The sequence below is a fragment of the Leptinotarsa decemlineata genome, unplaced genomic scaffold (assembly GCF_025532065.1).
Source record: "Leptinotarsa decemlineata unplaced genomic scaffold, Ldec_3_MD MMD2_tig00000882_RagTag_RagTag, whole genome shotgun sequence".
In the NCBI taxonomy this organism is placed as follows: domain Eukaryota; kingdom Metazoa; phylum Arthropoda; class Insecta; order Coleoptera; family Chrysomelidae; genus Leptinotarsa; species Leptinotarsa decemlineata.
In genome coordinates this window covers 2,054,201-2,074,666 of record NW_027412556.1, presented here as the reverse complement: position 1 = coordinate 2,074,666, position 20,466 = coordinate 2,054,201, and the positions used below count along the sequence as shown (strand labels likewise).

At 38.5% G+C, this 20,466-nt stretch overlaps 1 protein-coding gene across 1 annotated transcript in view; it reads left to right on the top strand.

Moving 5' to 3' along the window:
- bdg (sodium-dependent transporter bedraggled) overlaps positions 1-20,149 on the top strand; it is a 78,962-nt gene extending 58,813 nt beyond the window's left edge. The window contains 9 exon segments of the mRNA XM_074174779.1: positions 2,298-2,734; positions 4,326-4,634; positions 4,637-4,659; positions 8,716-8,938; positions 9,293-9,450; positions 10,593-10,847; positions 12,061-12,291; positions 14,636-14,836; positions 19,100-20,149. Of these exon segments, the coding sequence (XP_074030880.1) occupies positions 2,298-2,734; positions 4,326-4,634; positions 4,637-4,659; positions 8,716-8,938; positions 9,293-9,450; positions 10,593-10,847; positions 12,061-12,291; positions 14,636-14,836; positions 19,100-19,759 (2,497 nt within the window). The 3' untranslated portion in view covers positions 19,760-20,149.
- The last annotated feature ends 317 nt before the right edge of the window (positions 20,150-20,466 follow it).

The following is a 20,466-nucleotide window of genomic DNA, read 5'->3' as shown; positions in this document are numbered from 1 at the left end:
TCAATTCTTCTTTTTTAGTTGTTTCAGGGATTTCAATTCATTTTATATAGTTGACAATGGAAGTCCGAACTAGTGAAATTCATCATGAAACATTGTCAATCACCTTCAAACAATAGTTTATTCGTAATAATATTACTATCCCCCCTGTAAATCAGAAACGGACATGTAATCGAAAATTTCTAGGGGAACTAACTCTGAAATGGAAATCATACCTGAAACTTCATCCCCCTGCGGTCAACATCTACCCCCCCTTTTTTTCAATGGCATGGAGGTCTAGTGGTACATCAGTTTTTTTTCCAAATTGGTTCAATCGTTATTGACGAATTAAATGTTGAACGTTTCATTTAAGAAAAAACAGAAAATTCGTTGTGGCTCATTTTATTGTGAAAATCAACAAGAGTAATATCAATGGCTACACAATCAACGAATAAAGTGTTCAAAATGAACTCCATCTAGTTCCAAACAATAATACAGTCTACTTTCGAAACCGTTCCTTACATTATTTAAGATGTCCGGAGTTAGAAGTTGACATTCCCGAACAATTCTCTGTCGCAGGTCTTCTACATATGTAGAATTTAGTAGTGAACGTTTTGATATGGATGACACTATTAGTTTTTTCTGCACTGGTAGTTTTTATTGAATCTAGTTGTCGCAGAACAAACAGTAGGTAGTTGTTCACTGTCACTTCTTCACGAATTATTATTCAGTCATCCTTGTTCACTGTATTCCAACATGGTTTATTCTACTGAAGAAAGAAAAAAATTGTTGCAACCTATTATAGAAATAATGGATGTGTTGAAGCTGCTGCAAGACTTTATAATAAGAATCATCCAGACCACAACGTGAGCCATCAATACGTTAAACAGTTGATGAATGAGTTTCGAACTTCAGCTTCTGTTCCAAACAATAATACAGTCTACTTTCGAAACCGTTCCTTACATTATTTAAGATGTCCGGAGTTAGAAGTTGACATTCCCGAACAATTCTCTGTCGCAGGTCTTCTACATATGTAGAATTTAGTAGTGAACGTTTTGATATGGATGACACTATTAGTTTTTTCTGCACTGGTAGTTTTTATTGAATCTAGTTGTCGCAGAACAAACAGTAGGTAGTTGTTCACTGTCACTTCTTCACGAATTATTATTCAGTCATCCTTGTTCACTGTATTCCAACATGGTTTATTCTACTGAAGAAAGAAAAAAATTGTTGCAACCTATTATAGAAATAATGGATGTGTTGAAGCTGCTGCAAGACTTTATAATAAGAATCATCCAGACCACAACGTGAGCCATCAATACGTTAAACAGTTGATGAATGAGTTTCGAACTTCAGCTTCTGTTCACAACAGAAAACATGAAGTATCCCGTCCTGTCAGAAATGACGGAGTTGAAGTTGCAGTTTTAGGACACGTACAAATGGATAATTGACAATATATCAGATATGTAGCTAGAGGAGCGTCTGGTATATCAACTACTAGTGTTTTTAGGATTTGGAAAGCCTACAAGTGCCATCCTTTTGAAATTAATCTACTTCAGGAATTAAACGAAGATGATCCTGATCCTCGACTTCAGTTTTGTGAGGTGTTCAGCGAGAAATTGACCAATAGCCCAAACCTATTACACAATACATGTTTTTCAAACGAAAGTTCTTTCGTGTTGAACGGTGAAGTGAATAGTCATAATTGTCGTTACTGGAACGATGTGAATCCTCATTTGGTGATGGAAACACATACACAAACTCCACAAAAATTGAATGTCTGGGCCGACATTTCTGGTAATCATATTGTTGGACCATCCTTCATTGAAGGTAATCACAATGGAGACACATACACAAATCTATTACAAGACTGTGGAGATCCTATGATGACATAAATTTCAGAAACGGATGATAATTTTGTAGAAAGTGAAATAACATTCCAACAGAATGGTGCACCTCCACATTTTGATGTTCGGGTGAGACAGTTTTTGGAAGAACGGTTTCCAAGCCAAAATATTCATTGCCACGAAGATCAACTGTAGATGATTTCATTATTCCTGCTATAGCCACTGCTAAAGAGGGTGTTATTTTAAAAAAACCACTTAGAATTTTCTCATACAAAATAACAAATCTCAGTGTACTACACACACCAAATATGTAATAGTTCTTTCCAGAATACGTATACGTTTTGATCTGAATTTGTGCATACCTATTATTAGGTATTGATACATTTACTATGTGTAGACAGTTTGATTTTATAAAATTTGTTATCATACATAATTCTTCGTTATGCACTTTCTTAAACCCAGTTTCATTTTCAGATCATGTGACCGAAATCGACAAACCGACATGCCAGAAGTCGAGAGCCCTTTGGGTCATTGGCCGCATAGCCTGAGCTCGATGATGGCGTGTCTGTCGTGCACTTTGGGCCTCTTCAATATCTCCCGCTTCTCCATCCTCTCTATCCACTTCGGTGCCAACTTCATCTTCCAGTTCTGTTTCTTATCAGTGGTTTTCGGCCTGCCCTTATTCACCCTCCAGCTGTGCCTGGGGCAGCAACTCGGAGCGGGTGTAATCGACATGTGGAGGATATCGCCGCTTTTTCAGGGAGTCGGGGTGTCGCTACTGATCGCACAGGCACTTATGGGGCTGTACAGTGTGATAGGGGTGTCGTGGTTGTTCGTGTTTTTTCGGGACTCCTTCATCACCAAGTTGGATACTTATCGGTGGGCGGAGTCGTTTTCGCATTATAGACATGGTGAGTGTAATGTTTCAACTATAAGTGAATAAAGCATGTAGAGTAGGTTTTTGAAAATGTACTGCAGTGTATAGATGCCTGTGTTGCTGTCAATAAAGCAGCGGAATGATATTAAATTTGTTTTGGAAACATTGAACGACAGCAGATTAGAGTCGCATCACTTTTTCATTTTTTTATATTTGCACTTATAGTCTCGTGAAGTGGATATTACATAAAATTGTATCACGCCATAATATTGTGGTGCCATCGGCGAATAGGATACGTTTTTCTTCTATATCGATAGATGCTAAATCGTTTATGTATAACAGAAAAAGTATCGGTCCCAGTATTAAACCTTGTGGCACGCTTTTTTATTTCGCCTTCTGATGAGAATGATGAGGTTTTCACCTCATCCTGTGAGGTAATTCTCGAACCACTTACGAGTAACTCCACGGATGCCATAGTGATATAGTTTTTTCAGCAGTATTCCATGATCTATACAGTCAAAGGCTTCAGCAAAGTCACAGAACAGTGCTGCTGATGACTCTTTTTTATTAATGTTTCCATACACGTCATATAACAAAGAAAAGATAGCATCATGAGTGTTCTTTTTTGATTGAAAGCCGAACTGGTTATTGCTTATGACACTGTTACTATTTAAAAAAATTGTCAATCTTAGTTTAACCAGTTTCTCTATTAGTTTGCCTAGAGTGGGAATGAGACATAAAGGACGGAAGTTTGAAGGATAACTGAGATCACCACCTTTGTTGAAAAAACTGAAAACAAAGATTGTGTTCAACATCGATAAGTCCTATGGTTCGATGTAACTAATGACTTTCAATAAGTGTGAAATAAAAATAAATCTATTCATAACAAAAATAATTTTGTTGTAAAAACCGTGGTATTGTTATAAATTTTTGTTTAGGAGGTGTATGCCCGATTGGAGCCATAATAAAAATACAATTTGAGGCATCCCACCCTCTTTAAGAAAATCTTTTTTTTTTGTAAATAGATTTTTTTCATTTTAGACTTATTAATAGTCATTAGTTACATCAATCCATAAGGTCGACATCGATGTTGAACACAATCTCAGATTAGGTTCGAATTATTTTTTATTCCTCATTTTCAGGTTAAATAGTTTCTCAAATATAATTTAAAAACTGATTCATTTGAATTTGTTGAGTAGTATGAAAAAATAAACTAAATTTTCCAACTGCAATTTGAAAAAAAAAACATTTTTATTGGTTTCTGGTAAAACATTCATAATGAAAACTGATTATAGAGACATAACATCAAAGAAGCTATTCAAAATTCTTCCTAAATTTTGTGAACGTTTCATTGAAATTCGCCCAACAGCAGGAAAATATTTTTCTCGGATTTTCCTCTCAAAGTAAAGTTCAACGGAACTTGATGTTTCAGTTTTATTTCGCTAATTTGCGTAAAAACCACTCCACATTTTTCAGTGAAATTGTTTAGTTTTTGAGTTACTGTTGAACAACTGAGAACAAGCCCACATTCATACCCGAATTGAATACAATTCTTCAGGCTACTTCCAAATAATTTTTTCTACGTGTATTTATTGTATGTTTGACATAATTATAATCATTTCCAGATCTTCCACCGAGCAACGAAACCATCAAACTCGAAGAAACCCTGCCGGACTACTTCAACGGCGTGGTTCTACAAAGACATCACTTACCAACTGGAAACGCTTATGCAACCATCAAATTTCAATTGGCCTTCAATCTGGCCGTCGTGTGGATGATCGTTTTCGTGTCGCTCAGTAAAGGGCTGAGGTCTTACGGAAAGGTCGTCTATGCCTTCACGCTGCTCCCAGTCTTCGGAACATTCATTTTGTGCGCGAAAATATTGGGGATAATGCCGCCGAAGTACGTCAACGTAATCTTCCCGGAGACTTCCTGGGGGAGTTTTTTCTGAACCCCAAGGTAAGAAATATAGCGAGTGTCAGTTTAACTGATGGAGCCACCGTGTAGCGAAACACGCTTTGATGAAATTTTTGTAAACATTCATCATTGATAATATAATATATCGACAAAAAAATGTAACCGAAAAAATAAGAGAAACTACAAACAAAAATGAAATAAAGGAAATAACTACAATAAATAGTTATTTGTTCAAAGAGGCAGAGAAGTAACATACTTACTATTAGCATTTTAATGCCGAGGTGAAGCTGAAACAGTGAAATGCCAACAAAGCTTCTCCATCTGACGAAATAGCTATCGTTGCCAGTGAACTAACATCAGTGTTTTGGAAATCTTATAAGAAGTGGGTTTTTCTTCATTGTTGAAAGTTAGGTTCAGCCTATATCTAACGATAGACGAAAATCTTTCAAATAACTTAAGAACTGTTGCTTTTCTATACTATCATGAATGCTTCAAGATCTCAAGCTTTCATTAATATTGTTTTCTGAAGTAAAAATCGACAAAAGATTGTCTTTCATATGTTACACACATTCAGTATGAATTTTGGATATATTTGAGTCGCTGACCAAACAATTATTTCATACTTAGTCTCTAGTTCAATCAGCTATTGAAATTTGGGAAGTGTCTACAATTTTGAAAACTTACAGCTTCAAAGAATCACCAAACTAGGTTTTCTGGAATCACTCAACTCTAATACGTATTTCCCAGAACCATTCTGTATATTCTCTATATAAGAATCAAACTTATGATATTACCAACTTCCGGTGGTACTTGAAAACCTGTTACGAATATTTAAATAGAGAATTACGAATTTTTTTCAATAAATCGCATACTGCGTCGCTAATGCATTTTTAAATGACATAACCTTACTACAAAATTATCTTCGTAAGGATTTTTCAGTTTATTTATGAGAAACAAATAGGAAATTGAAATTCCGTTAATTTATTTTCCCGAAGGTTAGGCTGGTCCAACACTGTCCCCAAGGTCCCCCCAGCGCAATTACCCAAGAATTGCAGCCTTCTGTAAGTGTCCGGCGCCAAAAAGTCTGCCTTAGTTCGGCGAGCCGTAGAAAGGACATCAGTCCACCATGGACTCCAAAAATCAGAAGAACCATCCTAACAGACTGGTGTGTAGAGTTGGAACAAAAAATCTCGATATTTCATTCATTTTCCTCCTCTCTCAGAACAATATTTGTCTCATCCGAAGCTGAAAACTCTACCGCAAATATTGTTTTGCTTTGATGGTCGATAAGTTCTACATCAGGCTTATTAGCTTGTATGATCCTGAGAATGAAAAGTTACCAGTTTCAAAAAATTTGGCACTTCTCATTCCCCAGATATAGGTTGAGACCGCTTTTGCTGGACATGCGACTGGCTTTATCCCGTGAAGGGCGGCACTGATGTCTAAGGACTTCATGCCGTCACCAATTCAGTCATGAACCCATTGGTCCCTCTCAAGACCAACAATCAGCCAAAAGGGTAGGGGAGCTGGTCTCCAAACCTGGATGAAATGACGATGACATTCTGACATGCGACTGGCTTGTTTGAACATCACAGGAGCCATGAGAACAACACCAACCGCGACAATGGAGATAATTACGGGTCTGACCCCTCTGGACCTGTACGTTAAGGAGGTTGCGTCAATGGTCTCGAAGTAGAAATGGGTCAATTGAGGCTTAGCCTCTGGCGAGAAGCGCGTACTATACAACATCTGCTGCAGGCAACTATCGATGCCATTGAACCCAGGTTTGTGTTTAATAAACCCTACAAATTACAAATAAAACAGAACACAGAGTCAGATGCTACAGATGCAATATCCATATATACAGACGGCTCAAAGACCAAAAAAGGCTCAGGATGTGGAGTGTACTCCAGATCACTAAGTCTAAGGATTAAGTGGAGAATGGGAAAATATATCAGCGTGGTCCAAACAGAACTGGCTGGTATCTCAATTGCCACAAAAAAAAAACAAGGAAAGGAATTCCTGGCAAAAACATAACAATCTGCACTGACAGCAGACAAGCCCTATTAGCCTTGAATAGACAACGTATTACCTCAGCGCTAGTACTAGAGTGCCACCAAGATTTAGCCAAAGCCTCGGTAGATAATAACATTATCCTGAGGTGGGTTAAAGGGCACGACAGGAGTAAAGGTAATCGCATTGCCGACTCTTTAGTCAAGGAAGCGGCTGGACTAAGAATTCCATGACCCAGTGACACCTACGGCCTGATGACTTCGATAATTGCGGAACTAGCCAAACGTCACACCTATGCTCAATCCCTAAAGAGATAAAATGGAATCAAAAGATGCAATCTTGCCAGGATCACCCTGGGCGATCCTGGGAAGCTGCCACCGAAAAAATATCTGGCGATGACCAGACAAAATCTATGCTTAACAGTAGGATTTCTGACTGGCCATTGTCAACTAAGTAAACACCTTCATGATATGGGGCTAGTGGACACATCTCTATGCAGGATGTGTGAGCAGGATTGTCAGGCATGTCCTATGCGAGTATCCGGAGTTATCGTCAATAAGAGAGAGTGTGTTCGGTGAATCTTGGCGTACACCTGTCGATATAAAGGAGATGTATCCAAGTGACCTGTCCACCTTCCTGGAAAGGATAGGATTGATGATGACGTAGGAGGACAACTTCTTGGGAGGATGTACAATGGGTCACATGTGGCCTAAGTGATGTAGGCTTACACGCACCCTCCCTACTCTACAGATACAGATAAGGTAAATTACGGTCTCAGGCTTTTCGTGATAGGCCCTTCACGTGGTGGTAGGTAGACTGAGATTTCGAAGATACAATCCTAGCAGACCTTGATGAACCCCTCAGTATCCAATTTCAGCCTACTCGATCTGAGGAAAGCGAAGGTCGTATTCTTTGATAAACCGAAATCTTCAATGTTGTTGAAGAAGACTATTTGGCCTATCCTTGTGTTACCGAAGGAGTGAAATGATCTCTGCAACGTTTATGTGAGCTTTTTGATGAAGGATTGCCAACTAGGTGACAAAATTATTATCACCTCGTCCAGCGTCGAAAACTAAACTGACCCCATCAGCTACCTTGAAGGAAAATGGTCCAATTCGTGCTCTCTTATAATGACAGGCCATGCAAGGACTTAACAGACACTTAACACTTAACAGACTTAACAGACACTATTTCGTACCATTATGTCATGTAGAAATTCCAAACTCAAAAGTCCACGGCCTCACTCTTGTCGGGGAAGTACAGCCGTGGAAAGGACAATTTGGGATGTTCTCACGTTGAGTTGATACAACTCCTGCCGAGTTCACTTCGCTTCTCCAAACGAGTAGAGTAAGATCGTAACGGTGATCATATTCGTAGCAGCAACTTTGTTGTTTCCCAACAGTTCCAGTGACCAAATCTCTCAGAGTTTGTGCTGATACTCGCCGTGGAGTGAGTTTTCCACTGATATTACCTCTGATCAATGCCATTGTTCCATCCCGAGGAAAGTGTACGTCTCTTTGGCATACAGCACCATCTTCAAGAACTGATGGAGATCATATTTCCCAGAGACGTGAAGTTTTGTGCAGAATGTTTCTATGTACGAGCTGCACATCCTCTCCGTTATCACAGCATCGTCCTCTTTTGAGCTGGACCGTTGCAAATTTATCTATCCCTCCACCACCTTCAAGGATTGATGGGTAATATCTTCTCCAAAGACAATGACGTTTGAGTTCATCCATATAAAATAAATGGGTGACCTCATGTCTCAGTTTCCGGAGGTGCCACAGTTATACTTTCGAGAATTTTTGGGCGCAACGGCGATGGCAATAGTGAGATGTAGAAAAAAAGGGAACTGATGAATTCGCCCTGAAATACACTCCTCGTGAAGGTGGTTCACTCTTTTTAGTCTCTAGCCTGAGAGGATATCATGGTGAAGCGATTTTGCTGAAGTAGTATCAGCTGTTCAAGGCTTCTCACTATTTTGTTATTTTGTCGAGTACCTACTCCAAGGCATACGAGCAAATTGTATCAATTGCTATATATTTTGAATACTTTCGAAACAAGTGATAAATGTCTTTTTTCCAGAGTTGGTTAGCAGCTGGTCAAGAAACCTTTCTTACTTGGGGTTTGCTGGGAGCAGCGACAATGCAAATAGCATCACATAACAAACACAAGCATTTGCTTCAAAGAGATTCTAGTCTTGTAGCTGTAATAACTTTTACGATTTTATTGTTAGTTGCTTTTTTGGCAAACACCTGTGTTCAGATACTCAAGTCCAATGGATACAGTTATTTACCTAACTCTTTCGGTAAGTATTCAGTCAAGTTTCATTTTGTATACTTCTTGTTGGTGGTAAATCTTGTTTTTCAAACATTTTAAAGACTGTTGCTTTACGCCTTCTGTAAAATGCAGACGTCGTATCACAGCCAGTTATTGTGTGTAAAATTAGTACATGATTTTGACTCTTTGCAAAAGTAGATAAACTTTTTGACAGATATAATTTGGTTTGACTTTGAGCTTTTCCTGGCTTTAGAAAGAAAATAGTTTTTTCACAGTTCATTTGAACAGTGGCCAGATTTTGTTTCATGATCCTTAAAAACTACTTTGAGGCTCTTTCCCATAAGTTATATTCTATTTCTGGGTTTATCGAACTCCTTTTCAGAACGAATGTCATCCTATACATTTTTACGACAAGCGAAGGATCCTCTACCACCAAGTTTAGCGAGCACTCCTGTGAGATACATGGTTCACAGTTCGTTCATAGTAGGAGAAAAAGTCATCAGGCCCGGCGTTGACGTTACCAATGAAAGTGGATACCAGGTTAGTTCATTATTTTTCTCTTTAAAGTATTGTAATGAAGGTTGGTCGGTAGCCGGTCGGTTCGACCGATGTGGGTGCTTTGTTCACTCACTCAATCGACCGATGTGTGAGTCGGTGGTTCAAGCCGTAGGCTGAACGATCGATTTCTATCTGCTACTCATGTTAGGAATCACATAATTTCAAAGAATTCGGAACCCATCCTTTACTTCTTACGCAATGCACAATGATTAGTCGCGATCCTTTGTTTGCAGGCATGTTTAGCGTACATATTCTCGAACCATTAGTCCACCCTTTCGTGACTGTGTCGTGAGTCCAAATAGTAAATTTGCCGTTGTTCTTGTCTATATTTGGTTATTTGTTCTAAGTATTTGTTCCACTATTATTCTGCTTGACGTTTGTTCATTATTTCAAATCTTAAACCTAGTTTCTTCATCCAATCTGAAGAGTTTTGTCACAGCAGCTCACGTTATGGCCGGAAGTATTCAATTTCTTCCTTATGATTTTAGTTGTAGGAATGTCATTGCTTTTGTAACAGTTTTGTAACAATTATTTCATCAGATGAACATCTGAAGGTTTTGGTAATCCTGTATCACATCGCGTTTTGCGTTCATAAGGTTCGTTTTTGACTATTTTACGTACAGTTGAGAAAGGAATTTTGGTCAAATCTGATGTTGTTTGTAATAGTTTGTTTTCCTCGAAACCAAACATGAAATGTACATACTTATATACAAACATCGGAAAAGTCTAGGGATATTTTTAAAAATGGCAATAATTTTTTTTTAGATCGCTTTAGGGAAAAAAACGTTGACGGGTGATCATTAAACGAATGTAACTTACAACAAAATTTATAAAATGGTCAAAAATACTGAGTGCGCATATAAGCAAAACTAAAAAAAAAATATGGCTCTTCTTTGGCACCCCGAAAAGTCTTACCTTTTAACGTGTGATTCCTAACACGGTTGCAGAATCATCCCAGCTCCAACCAGATAAATTCTCTCGAAAAAAATATCCGGTCGAGGCAGGAATCGAATCCACGGTCTTCCGATCGTGAGTCGGGCGCACTACCACCGCGGCCAATTCCATGTCATTCGCCTTGAAATACGATAGAGACTATAAACGATTCATAACATTATCATCTGCAGGTCCTCAGACTAGCTACCGAGTTGGTTCCAGCGACCCTGGCAGTGATGGGAGCCGACCAGGTCTCGCCGTTTTGGGCCGTTCTCTTCTACTTCATTCTGATCATGTTCGGAATAGCTCAGCAGCTCGCTATTTGGCATTGCGTCATCACCGGGATCATGGCTGTCAAGGCCAAGGTTTTGAAATCGTGGGAGACGACCATCACGTTTTTCAGTTGCGCCTGCGGTTTCATCCTCGGACTTCCAATGGCGACGGAGGTGAGTTATTACTTTTATAGTTCCGAATAAAAACCCTATCTGTTCATGAAATGGATAATTTCACTTTAGAAGTGCTTGAAAATCCATAAAGTATTCAGGGAACACCTCGTTGTGGGATCTGTATCTGTAGAGTAGGAAGGGTGGGTGTACAGCACTTGGGCCACATGTAACCCATTGTACATCCTCCCGAGGAGTTGTCCTCCTAGGTCATCGTCCATCCTGTCCTTTCCAGGAAGGTGAACAGGTCTCTGGGAGACATCTCCACTAGCCCCATATTGTGGAGGTGTTTCCTTAGTCAGAAATCTTACTATTGAGCGTAGATATTTCCTGGTCATCGCCAGATATTTCTTCGGCCCCAGCTTCCGAGGGTCGCCCAGGGTGATCCTGGCAATATTGTATTCGTTGATTTCATCCCATCTCTTTATAGATTGAGCATGGGTGTGACGTTTGGCTGGTTCCGCAATTGTCGAAGTCATCAGGCCGTAGGTGTCACTGGGTCATGGAATTCTTAGTCCAGCCGCTTCCTTGGCTGAAAAGTCGGCAATGCGATTACCTTTACTCCTGTTGTGTCCTTTAACCCACCTCAGGATATTGTTATTATCTACCGAGGCTTTGGCTAAATCTTGCTGGCACTCTAGTACTAGCTTTGAGGCAACACGTTGTCTATTCAAGGCTAATAGAGCTTGTCTGCTATCAGTGAAGATTGTTATGTTTTTGCCAGAAATTCCTTTCCTGATTATTTCTTTTGTGGTGATTGAGATACCAGTCAGTTCTGTTTGGACCACGCTGGTATTTTTTTCCATTCCCCACTTTATCCTTAGGCTTAGTGATCTGGAGTACCCTCCACATCCTGAGCTCTTTGGTTTGTGGCTCATAAGCCACATATGCTTTTTTGTTCTACTCTGTAGATGAGAGTTCCATGTTAGCTTCCTGTCGAGGATAGTACCAAAGTATTTCACCTCTTCAGAGAAGTTTAGTTTTCTTTTGAATATTTCGGAAGGTTTTAAGTCCGATAAACTTCTTTTTCTGGAGAGAAGGACCATTTAAGTCTTCTTGGTATTGATCGACAGTGAGTGTTCCTTACACCATGTTTCTACCAATTTAGAAATCTCACAATGTAGTATTTCTTGAATCATCCATGTTCTATGTTGCAGAACGCTACATAGAGATTGCTCTTTCTATGGAGCCACTAATATAATAATTGAATTTTCAGATGGGAATCTACGTCGTGTACTTTTTTGATTACACCATTGGAGGAATATGGTGGCTGGTGATAGTCATCCTTTTGCAAATATTGGCTGTATTCATGGTACGAGGAAGACCTTACAGTGGAGATACTGTGGTAACAGCGCTTTTTTATCAAAATAACCATCCATGCTTTTTGTCATGGGCGCCAGCATTGCTTTCATTCACTTGGAACGTTATTCTACCTGTAGCACTGATGGTAAGTTGAAAGGTATTTGTGAAAGTGTTATGTTATTCTTGCCAAAATATGAACGCTGTATTATATGAAAACACTTTTCTCTGCACTTTGCTCAGCCAACTTTCAGCTATCCGCATATTGTATCTGTTTTTCGAATATAGTTGCGACGGTTGCACGAAGTTTATCAAGGGTTTGGCGTTTGGATTCGTCTTGAAAATTGATTCGATATTGATATCGTCGCAAACACAGTCTTCAACAAAGAAGCAATGTAAGCTCTTCGCCGTCATTTACCACAACGCCTTAGATGCCAAAGTTGGGCACTGTGTGGCCGATGCCTCCCACGACGGCTACAACTGCTGGCTATAGTACGATGATTCTTCGGTCAAGACCGTGCAGGAAGAATACGCGCTGAAGCCACAGAAAATTGGAGTTCCATACTTGCTGTTCGTTCCTTTGTTTTCTTATTTGTTGGCAATATCATGAAAACAACTCATCAATTCAGCCTTCTTCAATTCAGCCAACGAAACATTTCTTTAAACTCAGTGTTGTTCCTGGCGGTACTTTTGGTATTAAAAATTATCAAGTTAGGACAACAAGAGGATTGTTCCGAATTCTTGGGGTTCTTGTAGAATACAACTAGCGTTTCCTTATATGACTAATAACCAGTCCGTGCAAAGCTTATTGTTAAATCATCTGAAAATGGAACTTCTAACAGGTGATGATCGACTGTATTGCCAAACATGCGCCAAACTAACTTACTGTTAGAAGAAAACAAGTATAGCTGAGGCACCAGTCAATCTAATAATAACACTGATTATCTTCAAACATGACTCAACCTCTGACGGAAGCACCAAACTGTTAAGAAAGTTCGAAATAGATGAACACTTCAATCTAGCAGATCACTATTCTAATCTTCATGCAGTCATTGTTCACTGTGATTCTGGCGTTGAATCTGGTTATTATTACGCCTTGGTCAAAGACGAAACGGCTTGGTTTAAGTTTGACGATAGTCGTGTCACTAAGTGTTCTGGTAATGTAATGAATTTATTGGAGTCTCTGGACACACCCTACACTTTATTTTACGAGAGAGAGGATATTGGCAGATCAAGATCTTCAGATGATGTGGTGCTGCAGGTTTTCCTGTAGCTGAAAACGCAAATGCGCCACTGGAATAAATGAAGTCGCCCAGGAGCACCAATTAATTTTTGTTGTTTTATAATTCCATGATTTATCACATTGTTTTTTACTGTTCAAGTTATGTTTTTACCCATTTTTTCACATTTTGAAGAACATTGAAATGACATTTGACGTATCAACACTGACATTTGACGTATTGAAGATGAATCAGCTAGTGTTGTTTGGCGCGAAATGCTGTGCTTTGTGTGTGACTCTTCCAAAAGTTACGATTGTCTGTCAAATGTGACTTTTTTGACATAACTTATTACCATTTACTTTTCGGGGGTAGCAACACTGGTCAAACTGCGTCATTAAGTTTTATAACAGTTGTGATGTAGTTTGCTGGAATACTAATAGATTTGAACAAATTTGATGTATAAAAAAAGGGGGGAGTTAATGGGGCTGACAAGGGTCATGGAAAAAAAGTATAACTTTACTAGTGTTCAATAAAGAAAGTGAGTTCCTGAAATAGTTGTTTCTTCATCTTTTGGTGAGCAAACTAGACCAGGGTACCAAGTTTTCACTTCAAATTCATGTTCTTGGACATGATAGTAAAAACTCCAATACTTCAAAACTTAATGAGTCAAGTTTTCACAATACAAAAAAGAGCAGTGAGATTCATTACCAGAGCTAGAGTCCAAGATTCCTGTAAGCTCCTTTTTTAAACATCACATCTTAACAGTATACTGCCTCTTTATTTTAGAAACAGTCTGCCTAATGTACAAAAAGCACAAAGATAACATGTCGACCTCAACTCAAAGTTATGCCACTCGTCTCACATTCAATCTCGTCAACAGCACAAATTAAAAATTCTTTATAATAGCAAAAGATATTTCAATCATCTCCTCCTTTTCAATCAGAAAGGTAACATGCTACAACCAGTTTCGAAAAAGAGTAAAAAGACTTCTGTTAGATGAAGCTTATTATAGTATTGAGGAATTTCTTTCGGATGACTTCGCAACTTATAATTCCAACTTATACAATTTTTTATCACAGGCTTTTACCATAGACCTTTTGAAGTGTGCTTGAGCCATATTAATATCTTGTTTTAAATTCTTGACCTTTATGTTGATGTTTCAGATTGTTTAAGTTCTTAAGCCTGCTTTGTCAACAAAACCTAACATTTTATGACTCTGAATCTGAACCTTGACTGCCTATTACCTCTATTACTGGTTAATTGATGTTTCAGGTCCTATGCATCGCAACATTCAAAAATGGTAGCTTCAAGGATATGTTCATATGGCATCATGCTCCTCATGCATCATACTGGCCTTTATGGGCAAGGCAGTTCAGCTCGATTCTGCAGCTGTTTCCTATCTTGTGTATACCGCTTGTGGCGGTTATACAAAGCTACAGGTATTTGAACAACGGACCTAGCGATATTTTAGATGTAAGTAAAACCCCTTGGAAAAACACATCACTTCACGAAATTCTTCACCGTAGCATTGTATTTCCATTTCATTGTAGAATTCATTGTGAATTACCAACTTGAACTAACTACTAAATTTTTTCTGCTGCTTCACAGGAATACGAGGATCCATCAATACATGTTAGTATATACAAAACTCAAAATTTATTCGTTATTTTCTTCATTGTAGATGTCCGCTTTGGATATGAATTTGCAGGTTGCAGGTCAGTCACTAGTACGAGGTCCGGCTATTAAATAACGAGACTGCGCGCCTAGAGGGCGGGAAGAAACGAATAGTGGAAATCTTTTCCATTCACTTACCAAAACACGTTCTCCTCACTATTATAGTATTTGTGCAGTAGCGGTTTGAAACGAACGTGTTTTTTCTCATGCCAAAAACCATGTGTGCAACGTATCAATATCAAATTTCTCGTTGAATTGAAAAAACTCCGTCTGGGTGCTATAAATTGTTGCGAGAGGCCTATGGGAACAATTCTATATCTCGTGCGCGTGTTTTTGAGTAGTGTAAGCGCTTCATTGAGGGCCTAGAGAGCACTGAAGATGACCAGCGCCCAGGTCGCCTTGTCACTGTTTCAACTCCGGAAACGGTGACCAAAATCAACCAAATTGTGCGTGCAGATCGTCGAATGAGCATCAGGATGATTGCCGAGGCTGTAAACGTCGATAAAGAAACGGTTAGAAAACTTCTACACCAGGAATTACACATGACAAAAGTCTGAGCGAAGTTGTTGCCAAAAAACCTGACTCCTGACCAAGAGCTCTTGCATCAACAAGTCTGCTCAGATTTCCTTGAAAGGTTAGAAGAAGATCCCGGACTGATGAAAAACATTATTGCTAACGACGAAACGTGGTTTTTTCAATACGATGTTGAAACAAAGCGGCAATTAATTCATTGGAAGACGCCTGAATTGCCCAGAATCAAAAAAGCAAGGATGTTCAAAACAAAATTCAAGAAATGTTAATCTTTTTTTCGACATTAATGGTATCGTGATGACTGAATGGGTTCCAGAGGGTCAGACTGTTAACTTACTATTTGCCAGTTTTGGCAACACTGCGAGAACGAGTTCATAAGAAACGCCTCGAGTTATGGAACGTTACCAACTGGCCGGATAGCCTTAGTTGCTGAGGCCATTGAATAGGAAAGAAGAAGAAGAAAAATATGTACAGAGAAATATAGAATTACTCCAGAACATATCAATCCAAAAATAACCTGAAAAAATATTTTTCGTAACGTACACTAATGACACGGAATATGCAGCAGAATAGGCACTGGCCGAAACCTACCTTTTACAAAAAAAACCTTTAATTAGATAATTGTAATAGTGGTTTTCGCACTTAGATAATTGTAATATTTGTTTTCACACCGAGTTGACAACAAAAATGGCGTCTGTCAAATTGGATCATCAGATCTGTGATTGTATATTAAAAACCAATACACTTGGCAACTCCGCTCTACAAACGATCAATTTTATTGGTCAACAGACACGCGGCCAATTTAAATTCTTGCTTTTCGAATTATTCTTTTTCCGGCAAATATAAAGAGATGTTGGAACCGATTAGGCTTGATAAGTTTAGTAAACCCCTTACTCAATCAGTCTATAAGCAAACCAGTATCATTTTTCATAGCACGAAACAAGCCCATTCGTGGATTTTGCACCAGGACAACTCACCTGCCCATAACGCGCTATCTGTGAAGCGGTATTTGGCCGATTAACGCATTCCACTGCTCGAACACGCGCCTTACTCGCCAGATATGGCACCGTGCGACTTTTTTTGTTTCAAAAGATAAAATCTGCTTTGAAAGGGGCCCGATTGAGTCGATGGGACCGGTATAGCAAAAAACGGCAAAACTTCTAAAGGCCCTCACCAAAAAAGACTTCCAGCACTGATTCGATCAATGGAAAAAACGTATGGAAAGGTGTGTGGCGGGGGAGGGGAGTATATTGAAGGGGAGCATTTGAATGTAGAATCATTTTTATAATAAACCCCTTTTTCGTAACCAGTCTCGTTATTTAATAACCGGACCTCGTAGTTTGAGGTCAACCTTAAAATTTCTAAGTTAAAAAGTGAAATAAATTTCTGAAGTTTCTTCAACTGTCACTAGTGTTTCATTTATATTGAAAAAATTTTGGAATATCATCTTTGGAGTTTCCTGAATCATTTTTTGGAATATTTGAATTCGTTTAACCTAACCTAACTTAGCCTAACCTAACCTAACCTATTTGGTTTCAGAATATTACCTGTATCATGTGAAATCTCCGTAAAAACACTAACCCTCAATTCTTCTTTGTTTTCAATTCGATGGGGAATGTTCCTCAATTTGGATTATTACAGCAAATGCAAGTTTGAACATAATAAAGTTGAGTTTAATTCATGAGTTTTTCAAATTCACTTTGAAAAGTATTCAAATTGATGTTTCAAATGTTGGGTTTTAATTTTTAAAGGGATTTGTTTCTGGTTCAAATATTGGCAACATCGCGTATATCAAGTTGAAATAATTTATACGTACCTAGATATTCTACTTTAAAAAAGGAAAATTATCATAAACAACAGTTGTTTTGTTATTTATTTATATAGAGGAAGATAGGTTAGGTGCACAAAATGTCATATATCACAGAATGTCTCGGAACTCGGAACATAAATAAACAGAACAGCACGCCTCTGAAATATTTCATCTTTGTTAGTCTCATACAGGTAACAGATTCACTGTCCTTTATTAACTCTAACCGATGTTGCCAAATGGTGAAATAGAAACAAATCCCTTTCAATGTTGAATGCATTATTTCGTTCCTTCTTTTGAGTATTTGAATATTTTTTTAAAGAAAAATGTTGGAATGATGAGTTTAAAATGCGTTGTTTTAGAGCTCTTTTATGAAAACTACTTGATTTTCGTCAGGAGGAACATTCCCCATTAGACTTGTGTGAAATATATATTACTGGAGTTTTTTCCCAACACCAAACCGTTATTTTGACACCTCGACACGTGTTTCAATAACGAAATGATCATCTTCAAGAGGAAGATCTTTCTCTTGACGGGCAAAAGTTTTGAAACGACCTGATACTTTTTATTTTCGAAATGACCACTCGTTTCTCCAATTTTCCTTTCGAAGTCGCTCGAATAATTTCGAAAAACGGTGATCTCTCCCATTTCAGTTCTGTTTTGTTATGTTTCTGAATACTGGTATTCCTAATTTCTCTGTAATTTCCAAATGTCTGAACACTCTCTTATCTTCAAAAATGCTATTCAAACTCTTCATTCATATTTGTATGCACCCTTTCTTATTCATTCTGAACTATGAGTTGTATTTTTATCCTTGTATTTTTATCCAAATTGAGTGTCTCATGATTGTGGTCTGAAATGTTTTATGATCTCTCTGAAATTTCTTCTGGCCTATATGGACTATTTTGTTTCGTATTGAATTCTGAATTTCTGTTTCACGCCACTGATGAAAAACTCTCTGAAAACTCCTCTGATATATTCTCAAATGTACATATAAATGCTACAATTCCCTTTATCCACTAAGATTCAATTTCTCATCGATACATAGTCATAAAAATGAAGAGTATTTTTATTTCTGATCATTCAGTTATCCAGAAAGAAGTCATCTAACCTGGCTGAATGTAATGGAATTTGTTTTCTCTATAAGGAGAGTTAATTGATTGGAGTAATACCACTTGTTAATTAATTAAAAAGTAAATGTAATTACTTATAATTGACTAACTAATTTGCATTTATTGCATGTCACAAAATGGTGGTGATAATAGTGAATGGTGTAATTTATTTGAAACGTTGATGCTTTCGAGAGGTCATTCGATAGTATCAGTCACAAAATCATCACCACTACTGGAAGATAAATAATCATACTTGTTTTTGGCTTTCTACTACTCCATCTTGATACAAAAGAAAAAGTGGGAATCTTCCAAAGAGAGGAAGGAAGCAATCGAATGGAGTAGTAGAAAGCCAAAAACTTTCTTTCCCAAAAATTAATCACTCCTAAAAATATAATCCTTCCAATATAAATCAGATGAGTCGTTATAAGTTTTGCAATCTTCAACTTTCAACGGTTAACGAATATTAACAGTAAAGATTTATAAGTATTACAAAGAAATTTGATTTTAGTTCACTGTCAGTGAAATAAGTATGATCGAATTCTTTATGACAGCTTCATATAACCTCCCTGTGTGATCCTTTTGAGCATTTCTTAATGAACTTTACTTTTTAAGAGGATCCAGTTGCTCTACAGACCGCCAATCGGGGAGCATATGGATGAGCTAGCAGTCCAGGAAGCGGCCGAAGCAATTCGTGCCGAAACTAACACCGCCAACGCCGCTACAGAAGACCCCCCTCCCAAGTACACCCCCCCGCCATCATACACGACAGCTACGGGAGCCCGCCTCGCCAAGTTCCTGCGGCAAAGCATACGAAGAAGCGTCAGAAGAATCGCCAACGTTTTGGGGGAGGGCAGCAGCAGGCATCGGGGGATTATCCCCAGCAGCAGCCCCTCTAGCGTTCCACCTCCCCCCGACTACAATGCTGTTTTGGTTGAGATGAACAGTAGACCCACTTCGGATGAGCTGTCTATGACAGTCGTGGATGGATCATCTGCTAGGCTGTCGACCTTGGAGCGGCTGAGAAATCTCCAGACCACTTCTACGGCATTGACAGCAGCTGAAGTTGCTTCCATTTTGAGGAGCAGTTTCAGGAGAAGCACAGTGACGTCGCGAAATAACACCAGAATGCCCAATTTCAACGAGAACATGGCGTCACTGAGTGCGCAGAATCTAATCGAGTCTGCTGCGCCGATCGGCCAGATGTCGCTAGTGTTGGACGATTTGCCGAGGAATGATGGCGAGATCAAATATGATAACCATACTGTGATATAGAATAAGGGTTGGAGTGGTCTAACGAAGGTACAAATTTGTTAACGCGGATCTCTCTGCTTCGGGGTTCAATTCCCGAGGCGGGTAATAGAAACGAATTTTTGCTTTCCATCGACTGTGTAGTGAATCTTAGTCAAACTGTCCTTTACTGTGTAAAGAAGAGAATCGAGTGTAATATTTTTTGTAACAATTTATTTATACATGTAACGTTAGTTTTTGTACATAATTGATTACTATATTTTCGTGAATGAATCAACGACTAAATCAAAATCATCACTAACTTTTGATATTTCGTACGTTTTTCATTTTATCTTAACTTTTGTGGTAAGAACTGATATTCATTCGTTTTTCGCTTTATGTAATGCGTTTTTCCTCAATAAAAATGCTACAGAAGCTAGTTTTTTTCTGGTTCAACTATGTTTCATTGTTCGCTTTCATATTATCATTGATAATGTTTTGTATAAGTTAGCATGAACATATCTTCTTATAAAGACGCCATTGTGATAGGCAGATGAAAAATCATGGATATCAATGATACAGCTTCTACAAAACTGAGTCCCTTCGTCTCCGATCACCGAACGAGATTCGTCTTCTGTGTTTCTCTGTAGCTCTCAATGCAAAATAACCAGTTGAAACTATAGTCTCTTGAACTGAAAGCTGAAGAGATGAAGGAAGGAAATTCTTATTCAGCATTCTAAACTTTGAGAGCC